At 37.6% G+C, this 25,132-nt stretch overlaps 1 protein-coding gene across 1 annotated transcript; it reads left to right on the forward strand.

The window, feature by feature from the left end:
* The first annotated feature begins 8,824 nt into the window (after positions 1-8,824).
* pan2 (poly(A) specific ribonuclease subunit PAN2) lies at positions 8,825-24,385 on the forward strand. Its single transcript, XM_046869749.1, is given in 27 exon segments — positions 8,825-9,021; positions 9,196-9,463; positions 11,550-11,719; positions 11,806-11,926; positions 12,227-12,304; positions 12,697-12,967; positions 13,135-13,480; positions 13,582-13,678; positions 14,350-14,469; positions 15,019-15,138; positions 15,441-15,569; positions 15,681-15,877; positions 16,618-16,766; positions 16,902-17,005; positions 17,924-18,022; positions 18,756-18,838; positions 19,495-19,636; positions 19,733-19,870; positions 20,320-20,379; positions 20,463-20,553; positions 20,642-20,799; positions 21,899-21,995; positions 21,998-22,041; positions 22,252-22,431; positions 22,535-22,628; positions 22,797-22,997; positions 23,923-24,385. Coding segments are annotated over 26 exon segments (3,582 nt in total). The 5' UTR covers positions 8,825-9,021; positions 9,196-9,205; the 3' UTR covers positions 23,958-24,385.
* Positions 24,386-25,132: the final 747 nt, after the last annotated feature.

Consider the following 25,132-nt stretch of genomic DNA (forward strand, 5'->3'; position numbering starts at 1 on the left):
GTGGTACCGACTCTACATGTATTTTTTCTGGAAGGTGTAAAATGTATTATTTGTAATAGTGATTTTAGTAATCATAGTATTTTGCTGTCGTTGGTATTGTTCATAGATTGCACGTGCACTAAAATCGTGTTCAATTGTACATTATAATTAAATTATATTCCACATTTCAAGGCAAAAGATGCAAACGTATATAAAATTTTATATCTTCAGTGACCAGGAAAGAACAGCATTGAGTATGGTGTCTTTTTTTTCTTTAATGAGTGTGTAGATTAGATCATGGGATTAAGATGATGGATTATGAGATTATCAGATTTTAATTTCAACACAATATTGAAAAGCATGTTGAACGATAAATCTACGAGCAAACAGGAGTTTTTTTATTTATTTATTGTTCTGGGCACATATAAATGTAATGATTGATTCAAAACAATGAAATTTGCAAACAGGAAGCAGTGGATGTGATCACTGAAATACTGTATTTATAATATATATATATATATATATATATATATATATATATATATATATATATATATATATATAAAACAGAATGCATAAATAAAATGCATTAATAATTTATTTATTCATTTATTTATTCTTTATTATTATTTATTATCGAATTGATTTTGATTGATGAGTATCATATAATTTATAAGACTTTTTGAATGATAATTAAAAAACCAAACAAACCAGCTCGATTTTGACTCTTTCTGTGTGTCTATTTGTTTTATTGTAAAGTTGTGCTCTAATATCTAATCTCTAATGTCTAAATTATTGTTCATGTAGATTTTTGTGTGACTTTTAATTTCATTATTGGCTTGTAAATTTAAAAAATTATATGAAATAAAATAGAATTAAATATATTTTGTGTAGTGAAAATATCAAGTCCAATGTAGTTTCATTGTTTTTGTAATGTTCACGAATTACAAATCATTCCATCACCATTATACAATCTTATGTCATTCGATGTCATCATTTTTAAAAGATTTGGTCATCAGTTTCTGAATTTTGCCCAGTTTCTCTTTGTCATTATATTCTTTATTAGTTTATTGATAAAGCTACACTGCATATAGTTTCATAGTTCGAAGAGAGTTCGGAAAAAATGAAAAAACCATCTGAATGAAATGCCCTGGAGTTTTTTCCATTTTGTCTATAGATGTGAAAGGAATGAATGAATTTCAATGACTAATACTGTAAATACACACACACACACACATGGATACACACACATGGTATAACAGGTTTGTTTTGGAAGTTCTGACATGCGACTGCGAATGATCTCGCATACTGTACAGATCAGAAAAAACCCTTTCTAATATAAAACGTAAAATCAGAGTTTCCTGTTCCAATAAATTTCTCGCAGCCCCATTGTCATTTGGCTCGGCTCCATTGTTGGATTTCGAAACAGGAAATGAGAAGTGAATGACTATGTTTATGAATAAGCTTTAATTACAAATACATTATGTCATCCATCATCTGTTTTTTTTTTCGATAGGTCACCTCCTTCACATTGTTGATGATGAAATCATGTCCAAATCCTGCAGAAATTTTTTCTCTGCAAATAAATGATGAATTGTGACTGATATCATGCTAAAAAAAACTATCTGAGATCATACTGTTATTAAATCATACTGTTGTACTTTATTTGCAAAAGGATTAAACTGAGATTTTTTTATTAGTATTGCTATTATTGCAATAAGTATGACTATGTACGTTACATATTACATATATTAATATTGTGGAAGGCTGTAGCTTAATGTTTCACGCACTGGAGTTTGGATCTGAAGGTCATAAATTCAAATCCAGCCCCTAAACAAGACCCTTAACCCCATAGCTACTTAGTGTGTATGAATGAGACAAAACAAAATATTCTATATGAAGAAAGATGTATGTTATTATAAGAAAGTGTAAAAAATTTAGATTTCAGAGGTTTGTTTGCTCTGTTTATGTACACTTATACAAAGTAAAACTTTACAAAGTATTATTATAATTATTACAATATAACAGGATGTATTTATTGTATTCAAAGCACCTGAAAACAGGCGTCTGCTGAATGCCATAATGTAAATGTCATTTAAAAATTGTTTTATTAGATTGACAGTATTCTTAGTTCGGGACCCAGTGAACCCGTTTCAGGATGTATTTATTGTATTAAAAGCACTTCTCTAAGTCTCTTATGATAAGCTGCGTTTGCTGATCGTCGTAATGAAAATGTCACAGTTTAGTTTCAGTTTGTAAAAGCAACATATATCAATCATTAAACAGTTTATATATGTAACCTGCTTGGTTTTTGGATTTGTTTATACATGTAGTACCTGGTTCTTACTAAAAATAAAAACCTGTACACAAGAAAAGGCTTATGAGAACTATTGGACCTCTGTGTCTTTACAGCTATGCTTTTTGTTTTATACAATTATATATATTTTTTTATTACAATTAATATGAATATATCTAAATTAATAGAAAAATCCTTTTGGGGATATTTTAGGTCATAAAATATTTTTTTTTTCTTAAATTTGTAGTATAGATGATCTAGAAAATAATATAGCAACCTAATAGTTCTATAAAAAAAATCAATTAAAAAAAAATCAATTAAAAGAAGAAAGAACATATATATATATATATATATATATATATATATATATATATATATATATATATATATATATATATATATATATATATATATATATATATATATATATATATATATATATATATATATATATATATATATTCTTTTTTATAGAACTATTAGGTTGCTATTAGGTTATATATATAGTTCATTTCATTACTTTTTATTAATATGGTAATAAATATATGTAAATGTATGTACATACAATATATTAAAAAATAATAAATAAATATTAATATGTTATATATCCTAAAAATCCTATATTTCCCAAATATAAACGTATGATAATTTGTACATGATGACGTGGATTTGTGTAATCTTTGGTTCTGAAAGTCCAGGTTAGAATTTTTCCCCCACAAATGTACCAAACAAACGTGATTTGACTGATTTACTTTGAGAAAATGAAAAATTTTCCATTGTTGTCGGTGGAGCGGTTGCTATCCCTACAAATACAAACATAATGCTTCGATTTCCTCATCTGAAAGTTGCTCAAATATTGTGCTCTTTGTGGTTTGGTTTGCAGTGTGCTGAACTTTGTGTACGGAGGAAGTGAGACTGCACCCCAGACACGGTAATACATAAGGAGATATCAGCTCCAATTCAGGACTGTTCCAACACTCAGCATGTCCTTGTGCACTTCCCATCACCACTAAAGTGCAGAAGTATGTGCTCTTCCAATGAAGCTCGAAAAGTACTGAAAATAAAGCGACACTCCTTATATGGTAGTGTAGCCCAAACTGTGTTTTTTTCTTCTTCTTTTTTTCAAACAAAGCTAAAAATTTTTGATGTATAAATGTTATATAACAATTTAGGGTTTTTTTTTCCATGAGATTTACAGTAGATGTTATAAATATTATATATTACAATATATTAAAATCTTTACTGCACAACATCTAAACCTGATGTGAAAAAAAATTGTTATATAGCATTCAGGTCTCCAGTTTGTACCAGTCAGTGAGTTCACTGCTATGGAAAAGTCTACAGGACTTTGGACTTTTCCAGTTTCACTGGTGCATGACCAACGGTGGATGAAGTACCCCATTCCTGTTCTCGCAGGGTATTACCTTTACATTCATGGCATTTGGCAGATGCTCTTATCCAAAGCTCTTGTCCAAAACTATTGGGTTAAGGGCCATGCTCAAAGGCCCAGCAGCGGTACCTTGATGGTTCTGGGATTTAAAATTGTGACCTTCTCATCCAAAGTCCAATGTCTTACCCACTGGGCTACCACCTTCCTATAAACTAATAAAATATTACCAGTAAAAGTTTGCATTTTTTACTTTTACTAAAAGTCAAAAATCCTGCTTTTGAAGAGACTTAATTCGGAAAATGAAAGCAGTGCTGTATGAGAACACTATGTGAGTGTGGAGCAGTTCAGTGTTTCTTACACCTGCACATCAGACCTTTCAAAGGAGAAAGTTTTCTATAGTTAAAGACACACATTGTCTCCACCCTCACTTTGTTCACAATCTTACCAGAACCGTGGGTTTACACTCATGATCTCGCCACAGCTTCTTATATAATTATTTTGATATAAGTATAAGCATCTTATACAGTCAGGTCCATTAATATTGGGACACCGACACAATTCTAACATTTTTGGCTCTATACACCACCACAATGGATTTGAAATGAAACAAGTTGTGATTTTACTGCAGACTGTCAGCTTTAATTTGAGGGCATTTACATCCAAATCCGGTGAACGGTGTAGGAATTACAACAGTTTGCATATGTGCCTCCCACTTTTTAAGGGACCAAAAGTAATGGGCCAGAATAATAATCATAAATCAAACCTTTAATTTTTTAATACTTGGTTGCAAATCCTTTACAGTCAATTACAGCCTGAAGTCTGGAACGCATAGACATCACCAGACGCTGGGTTTCATCCCTGGTGATGCTCTGCCAGGCCTCTACTGCAACTGTCTTCAGTTCCTGCTTTTTCTTGGGGCATTTTCCCTTCAGTTTTGTTTTCAGCAAGTGAAATGCATGCTCAATCGGATTCAGGTCAGGTGATTGACTTGGCCATTGCATGACATTTCACTTTTTTCCCTTAAAAAACTCTTTGGTTGCTTTTGCAGTATGCTTTGGGTCATTGTCCATCTGCACTGTGAAGCGCTGTCCAATGAGTTCTGAAGCATTTGGGTGAATATGAGCAGATAATATTGCCCGAAACACTTCTGAATTCATTCTGCTGCTTTTGTCAGCAGACACATCATCAATAAATACAAGAGAACCAGTTCCATTGGCAGCCATACATGCCCACGCCATGACACTACTACAACCATGCTTCACTGATGAGGTGGTATGCTTAGGATCATGATCAGTTCCTTTCCTTCTCCATACTCTTCTCTTCCCATCACTCTGGTACTAGTTGATCTTGGTCTCATCTGTCCATAGGATGTTGTTCCAGAACTGTGGAGGCTTTTTTAGGTGTTGTTTGGCAAACTCTAATATGGCCTTCCTGTTTTTGAGGCTCACCAATGGTTTACATCTTGTGGTGAACCCTCTGTATTAACGCTGGTGAAGTCTTCTCTTGATTGTTGACTTTGACACACATACACCTACCTCCTGGAGAGTGTTCTTGATCTGGTGAACTGTTGTGAAGGGTGTTTTCTTCACCAGGGAAAGAATTCTTCGGTCATCCACCACAGTTGTTTTCCGTGGTCTTCCAGGTCTTTTGGTATTGCTGAGCTCACCGATGCGTTGATTCTTTTTAAGAATGTTCCAAACAGTTGTTTCGCCACGCCTAATGTTTTTGCTATCTCTCTGATGGGTTTGTTTTGTTTTTTTCAGCCTAATGATGGCTTGCTTCACTGTTAGTGACGGCTCTTTGGATCTCATCTTGGAGAGTTGACAGCAACAGATTCCAATTGCAAATAGCATACTTAAAATGAACTCTGAACCCTTTTATCTGCTTATTGTAATTGGTATAATGAGGAAATAACACACACCTGGCCATGGAAGAGCTGAGAAGCCAATTGGCCCATTATTTTTGGTCCCTTAAAAAGTGGGAGGCACATATGCAAACTGTTGTAATTCCTACACAGTTTACCTGATTGGGATGTAAATGCCCTCAAATTAAAGCTGACAGTCTGCAGTTAAAGCACAACTTGTTCTTTTCATTTCAAATCTATTGTGGTGGTGTATAGAGCCAAAAATGTTAGAATTGTGCCAATGTCCCAATATTTATGGAGCTGACTGTATACTGTAAGTATTCATATAAGTAGAAGTGACTGAAAGTATTTTTATGTACGTATAAGCATTTTATATAATTATGCTATTATAAGTATTATATAAGGATTCTGGTATAATTTTAAGCTTCTTATATACTGTAAGTATTCCGATATAAGTTTCTCATAAAAGTATTTTGATATACGTTTCTTATATAAGCTTTTTATATGTGTATTCACTTCTCTTATAACTCCTCACACTGCACCACACTCCTTCAGATCTTCTAGAACTGCTTCACTGGTCCAACCATCTCACAGGGTAACAGGTCAAGACTCTTTTCTGTTCTGGCACCAGGATGGCCACTGACAGCTGAGTATCTTCAAATGACCTGTGAAGACCTACTTCTTCCTGAAACTCTCATACTTGAACTTATTTTCCTTGTTTGTTTTACGTAATGATCTTTTGTAAAAGTGTGCTATAATTCCTCCCATAAGAGTTTTAGGCTGACGATATGCAACCTGGTAGTGCAAGTTTATTTTCGTTTGCACAGGTATGTTGCAGTAAATCAACATTCTTTCTCAGAGTCAGCTTTAGTCACGAAAGGTTTACACGTCATTTACACGTACTAGAATACACCATCCATTATATACCAATATACCGCTGTTGATTTATTCATTAATAGAAACTTCAAAGAACTTTTGTACGTCACTCTGGATAAGGGCATCTGCTAAAATGCACTAAATATAATGGCATGTTTTTCTGTAATGTTTCCCAAAATAAAAATCCTCTAATAAAGTACTGGACATACTGGAGTACAGTAACAAGTTTCTTCTTAAGTGTCCACAACGCTGTTCTTTTTTTTTGTCTAATTAACAATGAAAAAGGGAGAAAATCGAGTTATAGCTGCTAAAACCTAAGTGATAACAGGAACCTGTTTTTTCCATCACCCGTATGACTGATTAAATATGAACAATATGTAACATGTTGTAGTATAAGAGGAATAAATCACTTTGGAAATGGATTTAAAAGTGGTAAAGCCAAACGAATGTTCCCATGGTTCACCTCAATCATAAGAATCAACCCTTGAGATGCCATCGGATTTCCCCTGACATATTCTCTTCAAGACAATAATCAAGCAGGGCTTCCCAATGTGTGCTCATTGCATTACCATGTGAATGCCCTTTAATGTGCTGTTTTTGTTGTTGTTGTTTTTTTAATTGAAGCTTTCGAATTAACTTCCTTCAGAAGGAGATAAGGGTAAGATTATCTACTGACTATCCAAAAAAGTACAGTGACGAAAATACCCTGATTCTCCCATGCCACTATTAGCATATACTCCTTTTGTTATCTAAAAGGTGAATTTTCCATGGAGGGTGTGGGAAAGAACAAAGCATTTATGAAGACTGTTGCAGAAAACTGATTATAGCGTCTTAAATTCATTTCACAATACTGAGGCTGTCTATAACAGACCTAGCATGTTAATATGCATGATCGGAGTATAATTAATATAGGATTCTTTTTTTAATTGAATGAGACGAACCAAAAAAACCCAAAGTAAACAAAAATTTAAATAAAAAATGTGTAAAGCAGTGTGTAGGTGTATTTTAGCTGTAATTTTGATATTATATTCACTTAATTTCGATACATTGCTGATAGCGAGGCGCTCATTCTTGTATTTTATGCTATAAAGTGAAGTAAAATCACAGATTTGTGTGCAAATGTTTATATTGTGATATTGTGAAACTTCCTCTGAAAAAAGATATTCAGCATTTCTCTAAGGAGTTTTCAGAGCAAGGGATTGTAACAATCAGAGGTAAATGTGTAACGTGACGTTTTCCGCCGTGGGAAAGCGTTTAAGTGCTGTGGGGTTTTGTGGTTTTACGATAAAGCTGCTTTTTATTGCTTCCAACATTTCATTTCAAGTTTTTTTTCATTGTTTTTAGGCCTGTGTAGATTGCAATGGTGCTGCATTAGTCCACTGAGATAAATTAATAATAATAATTAGTAATAATATGTAACAAATGTACCAGTTATTACCTTCTTATAGCATGTATTATGATGTCCCTCAAAATTGTACATAAAAATGTGATTTATACGCTAATTCTTTACAAAAAACAAAATAATTTTATTTTTATAATTATTTATAATAATATATAATAATTTTAGAACTTTTTTAGTCCATAGGTTAGTAAAGGCTTCTCCTTAAAACCCTTTTTTTTAATCAGAAAAGCATTTCCAAATTCTACATTTTTAATTATTCATTATTGTTGTTATTTACTGTTATTTATGTTACTGATCTTAATTTCTTACTGCATTAATTGTGGTCTTATATTACATACAATATATTACAATGTTGATAGATAGATAGATAGATAGATAGATAGATAGATAGATAGATAGATAGATAGATAGATAGATATGTACAATGTTGAAAATTATAAAAAATTAAATTAAAAAACACTGAAGGAGATGGTGTGTCCAAATTTTTGACCTTTACTCTATCTATCTATCTATCTATCTATCTATCTATCTATCTATCTATCTATCTATCTATCTATCACTACCTCTACTACTACTACTAATAATAGTAATTATTATTATTATGATTATAATTATTATTATTATTTGGGATTTTGCATTGTGTTTTCTGTAAATTACTGTCACAATATAGACAATAATGGACTGGAGAACATTTTTAATTATGGAATAACATAATTGACATCCCATGTGCATGAAAGAACCCTTAATGAATTTATATTTATCTTATTATTATGAATATTCCAGGCATTAACAAATTATTATTATTATTATTGGAAAAATGTTGCAAGATTGCATTTAGAATAGCTGTATCCCAAACCCCTTCTTATTTTGTATAAAAGTGCACTACATAGGATATAAGTCATGATAATGTAGTGCAGATGTGTAAATGGGACACTGCACCCTTACCTGTCCTTCTGTCAGCTGAACCAGGAACAGAGCCACCTCTCCTGGAGCTCAGGGCCGAATCCTAATAAACATCCTCTTGAATATAGAGTGCACTATGTAGGGCACTGCCTTATCGACGCATGTAGGGCACTCACTTATCTAGGGAGCATGTGTAGGTTTAGTATTGAACCGGAGTGTGTTTTGGTTTTGAATGGTTGGAGGATGTGTGTATAGGAGCTAGCTGGGCTAATCTCGACTCTGTTGTGGAAGAATGGTCACTCACTGACCGGGTATGGAAGTTATTATTTTAAATAGATTTATTTTCGCATTTTTATTCGATCATTTGGTTAGTTTCGGTTTGAGAAAAACGGTTTATGCGCTGCACTTTGTAAATGCTAATGCTAATGTTGTATAGGATATGATCAGTGTTACTGTACTTCTGTACTTCTGTACACCCCCGGCAGAACCGCCCTCATGATGAACTTCGACGGTCTGGACCCAGGACTGGGTGAGTACGCGACCGGCCTGCACGGAGGCATGGAGCCCGGGCTGGACTCGACTCTGGACCCGGCGCTGCTGCAGGCCGTGGAGATGGACCCGGACGCCATGGCCGTGCCAGTGGCCGAGGGCATGTACTCCGAGCTGCACAGTGTGGCGTCCGAGGTCGGAGTTCCGGTCACAGCGACCCACTTCGACATGCACGAAGAGCTGCTGTGGATCGGGAACCACCGGGTGGGTAACTGAGACCGAACCGTGCACATCCAGAACACGGCAAGAGCAGAGTTAATGTCCACTAATAGTAATAAATCCTGACTCAGGGTTTTACACTGTTTACATGTGCTTCATTTTATTGTACATGGCCTACAGAGAGTTATTTCACATAGGATAGATAGATAGATAGATAGATAGATAGATAGATAGATAGATAGATAGATAGATAGGCAAGTAGATAGAGAGCCAGCCAGCCGGATGGATGGATGGATGGATGGATGGATAGATAGGCAAGTAGATAGAGAGCCAGATAGATTGATAGATCATTTGATAGATCATTCGATAGATAGATAGATGGATAGATGGATGGATGGATAGAGCTAGACAGTTAGACAAATAGATAGACAGGTGAACATATAGACCGATAAATAGATAGGCAAGTAGAAAGAGAGCCAGCCAGATGGATGGAAGGATGGATGGATAGATAGATGTTTATTGTAAATACTTAGTACAGGTGGACAATAAGTACAGAAGTGCAAATAGCAAGTGTAGTTAATCTGTCAAGTGCAGATAAATATGTAAATATATGCACAACAAATAATTATAAAAGCTCTGGGAATTTGGCTACAGTTGTCGTATTCCATATACCATGGTGTTGTTGTGCTTCACTGGCCAGCAAACTCACCAGACCTGAACTCTATAGAGAATTTATCCAGTTATTGTCAAGAGGAAAGTGAGAAACAAAAAATGTAGCTGAGCTGAAGGCCACTGTCAAAGAAACCTGGGCTTCCACACCACCTCAGCAGTGCCGCAGACGGTTCACCTCCGTGCCACAGACTGATCACCTCCGTGCCACAGACTGATCACCTCCGTGCCACAGACTGATCACCTCCGTGCCACACCAAATCGAGGCAGTAATTAAAGCAAAAGGAGCCCTGACGTATTGAGTACATATACAGTAAACCAACATACTTTCCAGAAGACCAACAATTCACTAAAAATGTTTTTTTTGATTGGTCTTATCAAGTAATTTTTTGAGAGTGAATTGGTGGGTTTTTGTTAAATGTGAGCAAAAATCACCACAATTAAAAGAACCGAAGACTTAAACTACTTCAGTGTGTGTGTGTGTGTGTGCACTGAATTAATTTAATACACGAGTTTTACAATTTGAGTTGAATTACTGAAATAAATGAACTTTTAAATAAGTGCATGTGTGGACACACTTTTTCTGAAAACAGTTTGCTAAACAAAAAACAAAACAAAAAAGATCTCAGTTTAGGCAGTGCACTATATGACAAAACTGTATCAGATCTCAGCTTTTTATTTTTCATTCACTTTTTCCCCGCCGCTTTCATTTTCTTCCTACTCACGCAGGGACACACACCCACTCACACACCCAACCGCGCATCTTTCCCCGACGCCAACGCGCACATTTGCGGATTAACGCGCCTTTAAATGGCAACCTCCGCTTTCCAACACACATCCCCATACACGCAATAATCTCTGACCGATCTCTCTCTCCCCCTTCTCTCCTCTCTCTCTCTCTCTCTCTCCCATTTTCTCTCTCTCTCTCCCCTCTCTCTAACTCTCTCTCTCTCTAACTCTCTCTCTCTCTCTCCCCTCTCTCTAACTTTCTCTATCCTCTCTCTCTAACTCTCTCTCTCCCACCTCCTCTCTCTCTCTCACCCCCTTCTCTCTCTCACCCCCTTCTCTCTCTCTCTCTCCCCTCTCTCTCTCTCACCCCCTCTCTCTCTCTCTCTAACTCTCTCTCTCTCTCTCTCTCTCTCTCTCGTTTCTGCCACATCCTGCGTAATCAGGGCTGTTTCTAGCCTTTTGGAACCCTGGGCAAGGTTCCTATTGTCACCCCTTATAGCTAATATAAACGAGGTTAAACTGTATCTTAAACTTCAGCAGAAAAACAGGTAAATAATTTAAATGGGTGCTAATTATAATGTAATAATTTTTTTGTAATTCAGCTTTATCTCGGAAAAATGCAACTGTTACAGTATTTCATTTTGTTCAAAATGATATATTTATAGTTTTATAGTCATGCTTTCCAGTTTAATTCACCTTTATAGCCTCAGTCTTTTTTTTTCTCCCATTGCAGGGACATGCAAGCTCCTTTTTCGGGCCAACAATGGGACGTTACTCCTCTATCCAGGTGCACCAGGCTGATGACATCCGCCACATTCAGAGCATGGACACCGGCGTCCTGTTTCTGACTAAGAGTAACCTCAAGTGCCTTACACGAGGCGGCCTTGTCATGTTCGACTACCCGTGAGTTAAAACAACAACATCGAAAAGTGAGACAGATGTTACTTCATGACTGGTATAATATATCCATGTGTGTTTATGTGCTCCAGAATGGAGGAGGGTGCTGACATGCACAGTTTGCTTCTCACTGACAATAACACGCTGCTGCTGGGAGGCTTGCAGAACTATGTGACCGAGGTGGATCTGAACACCGTGCAGGAAACTCAGAAAGTGAGATTACCAGTTAAAAAAATGTGTATTGTCCTAAACAAGATGCATATTTTGGTTTAAGAGGAAAACGTCTCTGTTATGTAAAATAAGTGAAAACCTAATAAGGATGAAATTATCATATGCATTGCTGCATTGCTACACAGGAAATAGAAACATTAGATTAAGTAAAAGAAAAAAAAAACCTTAAAAAAAACCCTCAAATATTCTTTCCTTGGCTTTTATTTCTCTTTTGAACAAGCTTCTTACAGTAATGAAGGTGTTTTGATTTGCCTTTTCTCTTTGTGGTGTGTCGTGATGTAGTTCACCGTGGAGATCCCTGGCGTGGCCATCATGAGGCAGTCCAATCGTTTCTTCTTCTGTGGACATACGTCTGGAAAGGTGAGAGGAAAAGAGAAACAGGATGTGTCCGTATGTCACTGTGAGAAAATTTGTGAAGGGACATCTTCATGGGCACGCCTTTGAACGCATGGATTTTCCAAGAATCGTTTTTTTTTTATGTTCAGGTTTGTGACACGGTTCATGACCTTTTAAAGATTAGCAAGTAAGTTGGTCAGAGAAAGTCTGGAAAGTTTCAAATTAGGAAATATGGGCCATGTATTGAAAAGCAAAGGGTGGAATTTTTTTCTTTCAGTAGTTAAAGCTTAAGAACGCTGTTATTGTTGCTCTTTTTTGTTGACAATAGTGGGTTGAGAACAGGAGGCGTGTTCTGTGTTTGCTCATCAAAACTCCCAAACTTTTCACTGCGCCGCTTCTGTCTCGTGATACTACAGGTGTCCTTGCGAGATCTGCGCACCTTTAAAATAGAGCACGAGTTTGACGCGTACTCGGGCAGCCTTTCTGATTTTGACGTGCACGGCAACCTGCTGGCGGCGTGTGGTTTCTCAAGCCGAGGGCTCAACGGACTGTCGTGCGACCGCTTCCTGATGGTGTACGACCTGCGCATGATGCGAGCCGTCACCCCTCTGCAGGTGCATGTGGATCCGCTGTTTCTCCGCTTCATCCCTACTTACACGTCCCGCCTGGCCATTATCTCCCAGTCAGGTATATCTTTGATCAACGCAGTTTCCTGTGCAGGAGACACCCTAGTGGTTACTTTTGCACCTTGCATATATTTAATCTCTTTCCTTATGTTTTTTTATTCTTCAGGTTGTTATTGAAATGCTAATAAAATTAATATGATAATGATGCTCTCCTGGCGCCCCCTGCAGGTCAGTGTCAGTTCTGCGAGCCCACAGGTCTGGCCAACCTGGCCGATATTTTCCACGTGAATACAGTGGGGCAGCTGCTAATGAGCTTCGACGTGTCGAGCAGTAAGCAGGCGCTGGCATTCGGAGACTCGGGCGGCTGCGTGCACCTGTGGTCCAGCGCCCCAGATGTCTCCTACAACGACTACTCCAGAGAAACGGACCTGGCACTACCTTGTCATGTAGACTCACTTCCCCAGCTGGACTGGAACCATGAGCTGGTGCCACTGTCTCTGGTGCCAATGCCTCTCACCAGCACGGAGCCTCTGCTGTCAGACTGGCTCAGCAACCTAGTCACTCCCAACCCCAGGTAGCAGCTGGTTGTTGTTTGCTGTACACTTCTGCCCTCTGCTGTCTTTTTTTTTTTTTTTTTTTTTTTTGTCATACATCACTTTTTCCCATCTATTACAGACGTGCACCTCCCGTGGACCCAGAGATTCTGAGAACGATGAAGACTGTCGGGTTTATCGGATACGCTCCGAATCCTCGCACACGCCCCAGAAATCAGGTACCGCACTATAGAATCATCACCACCTAAACCATTTAGTCCACGGTCTCAAACTCGGTCATAGAAGGAGGCCAAGATTAAATACTGGGTCTAAGTAGGGGGCCAAACACTGTCAAAATTAAAAAAAAAAAAAAATGGACAGAATACAGGATAAAATACGACAATAAAGCAGTAATTAAAAACAGTAAGCAGTATGCTTGGGGTTTAGTTCTGTGCTGGAGGCAACTCAAAAGATACAGTGAAGGTGTGCATCAGTGAGACGACTTCTTTTGTTCATAAAATAAAAATCATAAAATAAATCATGAATTTGCTTTAGTGCCTTCTGACTTTTAACACGTGACCCTTTTGTAGTGAAAAAAATAAAACCAGACATTGTTTTTTTGTTCTGTCTACAGGAAAAGCGCAGCTCTACCTCTGCCATGTTAATCTGTATTCTATGTGACTCTCAGGACACGCCTTAACTTCTAATTTAAAATATAATGCTGTAACGCACCGCCAATAAAGACCGGCCTGAAATAATTAAACTTTATGTCCACTGAGATGGTTGTGTTCTTACAGTATTGTAACTGTATTGGTTTTAAAACATCGAACAGTAAATAACCCTGTGAGACGATATTTATAAATGTTTTCTTTGCGTATTTAACATGTTCCATGTGTTTCTGTTCTGTCAGGTTCCTTATAAGATAAAGGAGGTGGAGCTGGAGTATGACAACTACAACCAGGTTCCAGAATCTCCAATTGGAAGAGATGAGGAGCCTCACCTTTACATGGTGCCAAAAAAGTACAGAAAGGTATTGATGTGCATCACGTCCTCAAAGTTGATGTTAGAAGCAGGAAAAAAGGGCGAGCGCAAGGATTTGAGCGAGTTTGACAAATTGTGACGTCTAGACGACTGGGTCAGAGCGTCTCCAAAACTGCAGCTCTTGTGAGATGTTCCTGGTCTGCAGTGGTCAGAATCTATCAAAAGTGCTCCAAGGAAGGATCAGTGGTGAACCGGCGACAGGGTCACAGGCGGCCGAGGCTCATGGATGCACGTGAGGAGAGAAAGCTGGTCTGTGTGGTCCGATCCAACAGACGAGCTCAAACTGCTAAAAAAGTTAATGCTGTTGATGCTTGAAGGGTCAGGACTGTTTTGGAAGCAAAAGGGGGACCAACTCAATATTAGACAGGTGGTGAAAATGTTATACCTAATCAGTGTACTTCAGCTTACTGATGAGCTCTGGAGGTTTTCATAAGTTGAAGCAGGATTTACACAAAATGTTTGAAGTGCTTGAGTTTTGGGAAAACACACACTAGAGAGCAGGAAATGTGACAGGAAAATGTTTCTGTATCTCCATCAGGTCACCATCAAATACTCCAAACTTGGGCTTGAGGACTTTGACTTCAAGCATTATAACAGGACTCTGTTTGCTGGTTTGGAGCCTCATATACCCAACGCTTACTGTAACTGCATGATCCAGGTAGGAACACGGACGCTCAAACATACAACTTGTGTCAAGTTGTGGTCTTTTTTGTTTATACAGTGGTGTGAAAATGTGTTTGCCCCCTTCCTGATTTCTTATTTTGCATGTTTGTCACACTTTAATGTTTCAGATCATCAAACTAATATAAATATTAGTAAAAGATAACACAAGTGCGTGTGTGTGTGTGTGTGTGTGTGTATGTGTATATATATATATATATCTCTTAAAAGATTTACAGGTTTTTCTGAGATTTATCCTCCTCACCTTTGTTAACCATCACCTTTCTCTCTCCTGGCAAGGTGTTGTATTTCCTGGAGCCAATTCGCTGCCTGGTGCAGAATCACCTGTGCCAAAAGGAGTTCTGTTTGGCCTGTGAGCTCGGCTTTCTCTTTCATATGCTGGATCTGAGCAGAGGAGACCCCTGCCAGGTACTGGCTAATGATGAACTATGAGATATGATGTCAAATAATTGAGGAACTTTTCTTGTGTGCACTCCTATTAGTAGTACTCGAAAATAATGCTGTTGATGTTCCCTCCAGGCCAGTAATTTCCTGCGGGCGTTCCGGACAATTCCTGAAGCCTCAGCTCTCGGTTTGATCCTGGCTGATTCTGATGAGCAGACAGGGAAGGCCAGGCTGGGACGTCTAATCCAGAGCTGGAACTGCTTCATCCTCACACAGCTGCACCAGGAAACACAGGAGCAGGAAGGACCTCAGGCATACAGAGGGACCAGCAGGTGAGAGGCTCATTCACAGACATGCACCATGAACATCCTGCTTCATTCACCAGGGGAGAAGGGGTAGCTTAGTGGTTAATATGTTGTACCTCTGATCAGAAGGTTGTGAGTTTAAATCCCAGGACAACTACGCTGCCACGGCGGAGTCCTTGAGCAAGACCCTCAACCCCTAACTAGTCGGTTGTAAACATTAGATCATTATAGGTCTTTGTAGTGCAAAAAATAAATGAAATAAAACCAGACATTATTTGCCTGTTGTGTCTCCAGGAAGACGCAGCTCTACCTCTGCCATGTTAATCTGTATTCTATGCGACTCTCAGGACTCTTCGGTCACTGTAGTGGTACGTCAATTTCGTGTAGCAGCAGCGGTGCTGAGAGAACGCGCTCGAGAAACGGTTTAGCGAGGAGAAATCGATCTACATATCAAATATTGGTCAGAATTATCCTTTATAAATAATAAAAGTATCTAGTAACAATTATATATAAATAAAACTTTTTATTCCGATGCAAATATGTTAAAAACGATACACACTTTTTAAAGTTGATGCATGAAATCTTTAACGTTTACGCCGAAGCACCGATGCCTAAAGTCTAATCCTTCTACAGAAAATCACCGTCGATTAGAATAATTTTTGTCATCTCTTTTTTTGATGCTTTAGCTTTTCTGTTGGTATTGATGATCTTAAATGGCAAAAATAAACGTCAACAATTAAGCCCGATCTGCATGTGTGTATTTGCAGTACGCTGGGTTCCTCGGGGGAGTCTGTGATCGGCAGGCTGTTCGGCTGCGAGGTGGAGAACAGCAGTCTCTGTCGCTGCGGGAAGGAGACGGTGCGCTCCTCACTCACCCTGCTCTTCACCATGCACTATCCTGAGCAGAGTTCCCATGGTAACACATCACATACACACACCTACACATGCATCAACCAGACATTCATTAGGGCATCATAAAAAATGCATTCAAATGACAGTTCATTAACTTGTATCATAGGCTCATAACGTCTTTTATTTATTTTACACACAGAAAAGGTCCCGGAATATGACTTTGCTGAAATCCTGAAGAAGAGCATTTGTTTAGAGCAGAGCACACAGGCCTGGTGTGAAAACTGTGAAAAATATCAGCCTACCGTAAGTTTCTTTAACTTATCGCTTTAACTTTTTTTTGTTTGTTCCTCACCCGTTTGTATGCAGCCTGTTCGAACTGTATCAACTTCCACGTGACAGTCCTGTTGGATCCTGTTGGATTATCAATTCCGATTGTTAAAAGTAAAGTTGCTTTATACTTCTCACATGTACATCACAGCACGGCGAAATTATTCCTTCACGTATCCAAGCGATGTCGGAATCACAGGGTCAGCGATAAAACAGCGCCCCCTGGAGCACAGACGGTTTAGGGCCTAAAGTGGAAGCTTTGGGCGATACTGGGATCTGAACCTTCTACCTTTCGATCATTAACTCAAATCATTAACCAGCTAACTTCCACCAAGTTTTTTTTTGCATATTCCAGCTTGTCAGGAACCCCTGGAGCAGATAGGGTTAAGGGTCTTGCTCAAGAGCCCACAATTGGCAGCTTGCCGGTGTTGGGGCTTGAACCCCCAACCTTATGATCAGTAACTCTGAGCCTTAACCACACCAGAAGTTCAACAAAAAATAATTATATTCACTTTCTAATATGTTATAGTTTCTAAAAAAAAACAACTGCACTTGGTTATCATAACTGAAAAATATATGGATTTGTTGAAGGTTCTTTAAGTAGACTACAATGTCGGACTTGTGTACCAGTCAAAAGAAAATCGTACGTATTACATCGTCTAAGTAACCTAATATTTCTGGGTTATTAACTTAATGAGCAATACAGAAGAAGCTGCTGAAGGAAATATGATAATATAATAGCTAATAATAATATCAACCATAATGTAAGAAACAAAAGGAACCTCTTTTAATTAATAAGAAGTTTCATTGTTACTTCTGAGAAATAAAACAAGCTTAACCGTGTGTGTGTGTGTGTGTGTGTGTGTGTGTGTGTGTGTGTGTGTGTGTGTGCAGGTGCAGACACGGAACATTCGCTCTCTGCCTGATGTGTTGGTTGTAAACTGCGAGGTGAACAGTGTGAAAGAAGCAGAGTTCTGGAAAGCCCAAGCTGAGGTGAGCTTTCCTACCATATCAGTAAATACTTTGTAAATATTATTGCCCTAGGGAAATTAATTAATTATTCATTTCATAATATATATTGATTGAAATGGAACGTGTAGCAGCATAAAAAAACTGAATTGTATGTTGTATATGAAACAATTATTATTATTATTTTAACTGAAATTAATTGGCCAAAATATTACAATATATAAGTGTGGCATGAAAATCTAAATTTAACTGTATATATAATATATATTGTGGACCAGCTGTTTAACATTTGGGTCGGGGGGTCAGTGGGGAGCTTAATTTATCGATGCATACAAAGAAATTGTGACCAAAACGTGGGAACGAGTGATCATTTTCAACATATGTGATAAGTCAATAAAATAGAAATTAAAAAAAGGTTCTAATTCCCTCTGCACCAAATGATCCATGGCCCGGTTTCGGTCCACGGGCCGGTGGTTAGGGACCCTTGGTACAACTATTTTTTTAATTTTTAAAGTTTAAATGAAAGGCAATGTGTATAAAAATAAATAAACGAGTGCAGAAAGGCCACACTGCAGACAGGATTTTTATTTTTATTTACAGAATTATCATAATGTGCTTTATATTTACTTATTGAGAGAAATCCCAAGTATTCCTATGTGAAATCAGACATTGAGCACTCGTCAGATTTATCGAATGGATGTTTATTGGTAAAATATGCTACCACTTTGTACATTTGTTATTTTTTTCTTTTCTGCAGTACTCCTTTAACAAGGCATTGAAGAAAGAAGCTGCAGAGCCACCGAAGCCCAAAGAGCCTCTTCCTACGGAGTGGTGTTTAGAGTAATACTGAAACACACTGCACCTAATATACTACTACATACAGTGCATCCGGAAAATATTCACAGCGCGACACTTTTTTCCAAAATGGATCAAATTCATTATTTTCTTAAAAATTCTACAAACAGTACCAACATAATAGCAACGTAAAAGAGGTGCGTTTTAAAATCTTTGCAAATTCAAAATAAAACATCAAGTTATGTAATTATTCACAGCGTTTGACACGACACTCACTTGAGCTCAGGTGCATCCAGTTTCCACTGAGATGTTTCTACAACTTGATTAGAGTCCACTTGTGGTCGTCAGTTGATTGGACATGATTTGGAAAGGCACACACACACCTGTCTATATGAGGTCACACAGTTAGTGCATATCAGAGCACAAACCAAACCATGAAGTCCAAGGAATTGTCTGTAGACCTCTGAGACAGGATCGTATCGAGGCACAGATCTGGGGAAAGGAACAGAAACATTGTTTGGAACCACCAGGATTTCTTCCTCTCTGTGGAGAGGCTGTAACATAAAATCCACATAATTAGATCAGAAAAAATGATTAATTGCTTATAAGCTTTAATTGGCAGCCAAATTCCCATTCATGATGATATACTGAGTGGAAATATGATTATTAATACGATGTGCTTCTAACGTTGATGTGAACAGGGACGAGGCCTACAGCGCAGAAGGTTTGACTTTCGACACACGAGCCGAAGACCTGAGGCACGTGTGGATTCCACAGAGTCTAAAGATGTGCGTCAGTAAGACGCACGGTCTTGAGGTGTGCAGCTGGGGCGAGACTGACGAGGTGAGGAAGTTCTACAACCCTCACCGAGTGTCATACGTCACGAGCGTATATACAGTCAGCATTAGTATTGATGCGTGTCGTGTTTTTGTGTTGTAGTTAAGTCCAGAGGACGAGTCCGAGGGAGCTGCTGTTTATGACCTGGTGGTCACGGTGCCTCACATTCTCGACCCACGAACAGGCGGAAACCTGGTGGCTCATATCAAAGTGGGAGAGACGTACCACCAGAGAAAAGAGGTTACCTTTCTTTCTTAATAATATGTTACTTCATGAGGCTATGGACTTCCTGACCGTGACCCCCATATGCGGTTCTTCTTCAATCCATTTGGAAGAACATTTACCACTAGCTCCATAAAGACATTCTTTGCCAAGGTTGATGCGGAAGTAATCTGCAGAGAAACCTGGCCATAACCCCGCATGAACTGGAGCACCAAGGGCACCCCAGACCTCCTCAACCATCACATCGTAATCTCACAAATCCTGTTGTGTTTAAATGTCCAAACACATTCCAAAATCTACTGCCTTCCCAGAAAAGTGGGAGATTATTATAACAACAAAAAAATATGTTCACGGTTTTGGAATGGGAAAATATGGGTGTGCAGGTTGGGTGTCCGTATACCTTTGACTTTCTTGGTAGGAAGAATTTAAGTATATCAGAGGCACTAAAAGCTTTCGTTCCTGAACAGGGGGTCACACATCAGCAGTGGTACCTGTTTAATGACTTCCTGATTGAGACGATTGATAAGGTAAAGAATTACACATTAAATAGAAATGTTGTACGATTTCTTTTGTTTTCTGTGAGTCCTAATAAAGCGTTTGTGTCCCTCAGACTGAAGCGGCTCAGTTCGATTTAAGTTGGAAGGTTCCAGCCATCATGTACTATGCCAAGAGGAACTACCACACAAAATATGACCTGTGCAGTAAGATCTTTCACCCTGAAAACGTAATCTTTCAGACCGGGATCAATATTCGTTAATGAAATCAGTTTATCTTTTTAATACTCCACAGTTAAAAACCCAATCGAAGCCAATGTGCTGCTGACAGAAGCATCACTGGCTCGCAAACAGAGGAAGAGTCACGCCACGTTCATCCCTCTGATGGTGAGCGAGATGCCTCAGGCTGGAGACCTCGTGGGACTGGATGCGGAGTTTGTCACGCTCAATCAGGTCAGTGAAACGTTTTTAGAAATTCCTGACAATTGCGCAGAACATGGGAGTAAATGGATAAATGAAGGATCGAGGGAAGGAAATTCATTCATAAATAAATTGAATAAATTAACTATCTTGTGTGTTTCTTAAATTTGTACATTTGATAAAGTATTCTTAAACATGTAGAACAATTAAGTATAAACATATATTAAGAAAATATCACCCAAATGGGGGCTATTAAATGTACAATTAAATTACAATTTTTCATTTATTTAATTCTATTTAATCGATTGAATTTGTGTATATTTAATCAATTATTCAATTTAATCAATATAATAAAAGTGCATGGCATTCATTTGATTTATTAAATTTTATTTTGATAAATATTTTATTTAAATTTCTTTTTAAATAATTTTTTTTAATTCAATTGTTGTTCACTTTTGTTAATAATAATCAAAAACAACATTTATCTGTTTTCCGTTTCTTCCCCTAACTGTACCGAACAGTGGAATTTGTGTACTCTTACACCCCCTAGTGGAAGGGTGTAGATAGCGTTTTGATAAAAACGACCTGAAAAAAAACAGTGGCATCACATGACTCTAATCAAGTTTAACACAAGCTTTTTCCCTTTTGGTTTGGACGAGCCAGCCTGTGGGTGGGAAATTTTTTAATGACCGGTCTTCCTGTATCCTTTTCCATTGTTGTGGGGTCTCGCAATCAGATTTTTCAATCCCTCAGGCAATTTTTTCTTCATATGGAATCATAGTACAGATAGACACATCCTATGGGTCCAAAATTAAGATGGTTCTGATATTTCTTTAAAATTTCCTGCAATGACCATGACTTTCAACCATCACATGCAAACTGCACATGTGCATCTTTAGAGGCTTTTACTTTTAAAACACAGTTCCTTTTTCGCGTAGATGAAAAAGCTTCTTACAATGTTGGGGTCATGATATGGTGCCTTTTGCTCAAGGACCAAACAGTGGCAGCTTGGCAGAGCTGGGGCTTGAACCCCTGACCTTCAGATTTGGACCAGGATTTGAACCCTGATTAACACGTTCTGAAATGTTCAGACATTAACCCTTTTAGCTGACATGCATTTGCGTTTGAACAGGAAGAGGCGGAGCTAAGAAGCGACGGCACCAAGTCCACCATAAAGCCGAGCCAGATGTCTGTGGCTCGTATAACTTGTGTGAGGGGACAGGGGCCGAACAAGGGGTTCCTTTTATTGACGATTACATCTCAACACAGGAGCAGGTGAGACATTTAGGGAATATTATGGGTTTACGAAAAAAGGATTAAGTGTTCAAACTACATGATTGAGTTCATTTATATCTTATTTTTGATAACAGCTTGTTCATAGCATGTCTGGAATATGTACTATAAATACAGATTTCACAAAATCCAAATCATTGGGACATTTCATTTGAAAATAAATAAATCTCTGTGCCCTAACGTTGGCTCTAGGTGGTTGATTACTTGACTCAGTACTCGGGAATCAAACCTGGTGACCTGGATGCCAAGATTTCCTCCAAGCATTTAACCACTCTCAAGTCCACTTACCTCAAACTCCGCTTCCTTATCGACACGGGAGTTCGTTTCGTTGGCCACGGATTACAAAAAGACTTCCGAGTCATAAACCTTCTGGTGAGTTTCACACGCTTTTCAAATGTAACCGTAAATGTCAGTAAATTGGCCAGCGATGTTTTAGTGCTTCGTTATTGCATATTAACATGCTTCCTGTGCTTAGGTCCTGAAAGACCAGGTGATAGACACAGTCTACCTCTTCCACATGCCCAGAAAAAGAATGATCTCCCTGCGTTTCCTGGCCTGGTATTTCCTGGGTAGGTGATTTCCAGTGTCCTGTCTGTCGTATCCAGTGTCCGTTAAAGCAAAATACAGAAAAACAACAAATTTATCACCAAATCTTTTGCGTTTGCTATAAACATTAAAAGCAAATCAAAAACATCATGTCCTCAGTCCAGTTTATTTATTTTTGGCTTTTGTTTCAGACTTAAATATTCAAAGTGAGACCCATGACAGTATAGAAGACGCACGCACTGCTTTACAGCTGTACAGGAAGTACTTAGAGGTGAGCCGCGGGGGGCAGGAAGATTTCCGGAAAGTACTGAAGAGCGTTTATGAAAAAGGACGTAAGTTAGACTGGAAAGTGCCGGAGTCTGAGTCTGCAGACAGCCAGGGAAGCCCCAAAGGTATGTAATCTAATCACACTATTTTTTAATATATATATATATATATATATATATATATATATATATATATATATATATATATATATATATATATATATAAAGAAATGCAAAACATAAAATTGCTTTGTTTTTATTTTTGTGATTATCATATATACATTTGAACAGTTCCCATTTTTAAAACAATTTTAAATAAAATGCCCACTTAATTAAATAATATATAAAATATTATTATATTATTAAATAATAAAATATTTTATAAAAAAAAATTGAATAAATCTAATTAATGCAATACAACTTTTTTTTTATTATATTGATTACATTTAGTGATCAATTAAATTGTCACAAATTCAATTGATTAAAAACAAATTAAATAGATAGAAACATTTTATTAAATAGTTTACATTTGTTAGACCCCATTTGGGTAATACAGGTGTGTGTGTGTGTGTTCTAAAATATACATTAAAAAAATAAAAATAATTAAATAAACTAATAATAATTGAAAAAACCAAGAAATTAACCAATCAAGGTACTTACGTTTTACTATATTATATTGTATTATTATATTATACTATATCACTAATATATAGCTTACATTATATTACTGTATTGTTCTATATTACATGGTGTTTTTTTTTTATTAATCCTCAGGATTTCACTGTAAAATGACAAAATGAGATTTTGAGAACAGCTGCTGAGGGAACAGCTGCTTCTAGCTGTGAAAACCGGAACAATAGAGTGACACGTGTGATGTGATATGCATTAATAATTAAATACAATTGTAATCAGAGGAGTAAAGTATATTATGATGTGCTCTCATAGGAAAATCATTTGGTATAATTGCCTTTTACGGGTTGCTGTTTTTTTCGACTTATTCCTGTATAACTGATTGTACCTCAATCCAAAATCTCTTTTATGCTTCTGTCAGGTACTGCGGTGTTTCCCTCAGTGCTCGGCTTATGATCGGAGTGAAATTCCCTTTTAACATTCCAGCCACAACAGTCTTCATGTTCTTCACTCGTCTATCCAGGAGTCCTCGAATACCACTGACAAAAAAAAAAAAAAAAACAGCCGGTTTTATCGCTATGCTCATCGTCATGCTGTTACAAACACTGGAATAGCAAACACCGATTGATACCAGCTATTTTGGGAACACGTGAACATTCAGGAAGAAAATCGGGATTTGGAATCGGTTCTTTGAGACTGGTTTAACAGTTTAACAAAATTTCCGCTTTACAATAAGCGCTTGTCGAAATGTTAGCGCCAGAACTACAAAATTGTGATATAGTGAATATAAAAGAGTCTACACACCCCTGTTTTTATGTTAGATCAGAAATTGTCCATCTCATTGTGAGAACATTTCAGTAATAAAATTGAAACCTATTCATTGATGGATGTAATTGTGCTAGAAGATCTTTATCTTCTAACATCTGTCTAACAGAAGCCTGCAGGTTCTATGGCAAAATCGATTGGTAGTTAGCGCTATCCTTAGATCTCTCAGTCTTGATTAAAGCCTCAGAGAAGAGTGAAGAGAAGCAGCCCCATAGCATGATGATACCACCACCACCATGCTTCATCTGTGGGTGAGGAGCTGTCTTGGCAAAAAAAACCCTGCCTTGTTCTCGTTAAAACATCCCACATGGTTTGTTGGTGATTTGGGTAGGCTTTAATATATATCCTTTTTTTTCTTTTGGTGTGCGTGAATGAAAAAATTCTACCCAAAAAAAAAATGGCCGCCCGTCCCTATAGCCTATGTGAAGAATATCAGAAATTGACTCAAGATATATTCTGGTCAATAGCTCCTTAAATGTTGCTCCTGTCTTGAAACTTTGGACGGTGTTTGTGGAAAATCCCTTCAGCACTCAGATGATGATGTCATGAAAATTCTACAGAAATGGAAAACAGAAAATTTCACTTTTTGGGCCCATAAATGGGCTCATATTACGTTTATATTCATTGTTGTTTGTCGGGTCACGGGGTTGTGTAGACTTTAATTATCCATTGTAGCTAACAAATATGGAAGGGCGCCGGTTTAGCTTGACCTTCAGCTCTTATCTCTTTAGAAAAAGACTTTGATTTTAAAGCGGTTGCCAAACATGTGAAATGTAAATTCCATGGTGGATTGGAATTGTATCCAG

This window comes from Silurus meridionalis, chromosome 16 (assembly GCF_014805685.1).
Source record: "Silurus meridionalis isolate SWU-2019-XX chromosome 16, ASM1480568v1, whole genome shotgun sequence".
NCBI classification, from domain to species: domain Eukaryota; kingdom Metazoa; phylum Chordata; class Actinopteri; order Siluriformes; family Siluridae; genus Silurus; species Silurus meridionalis.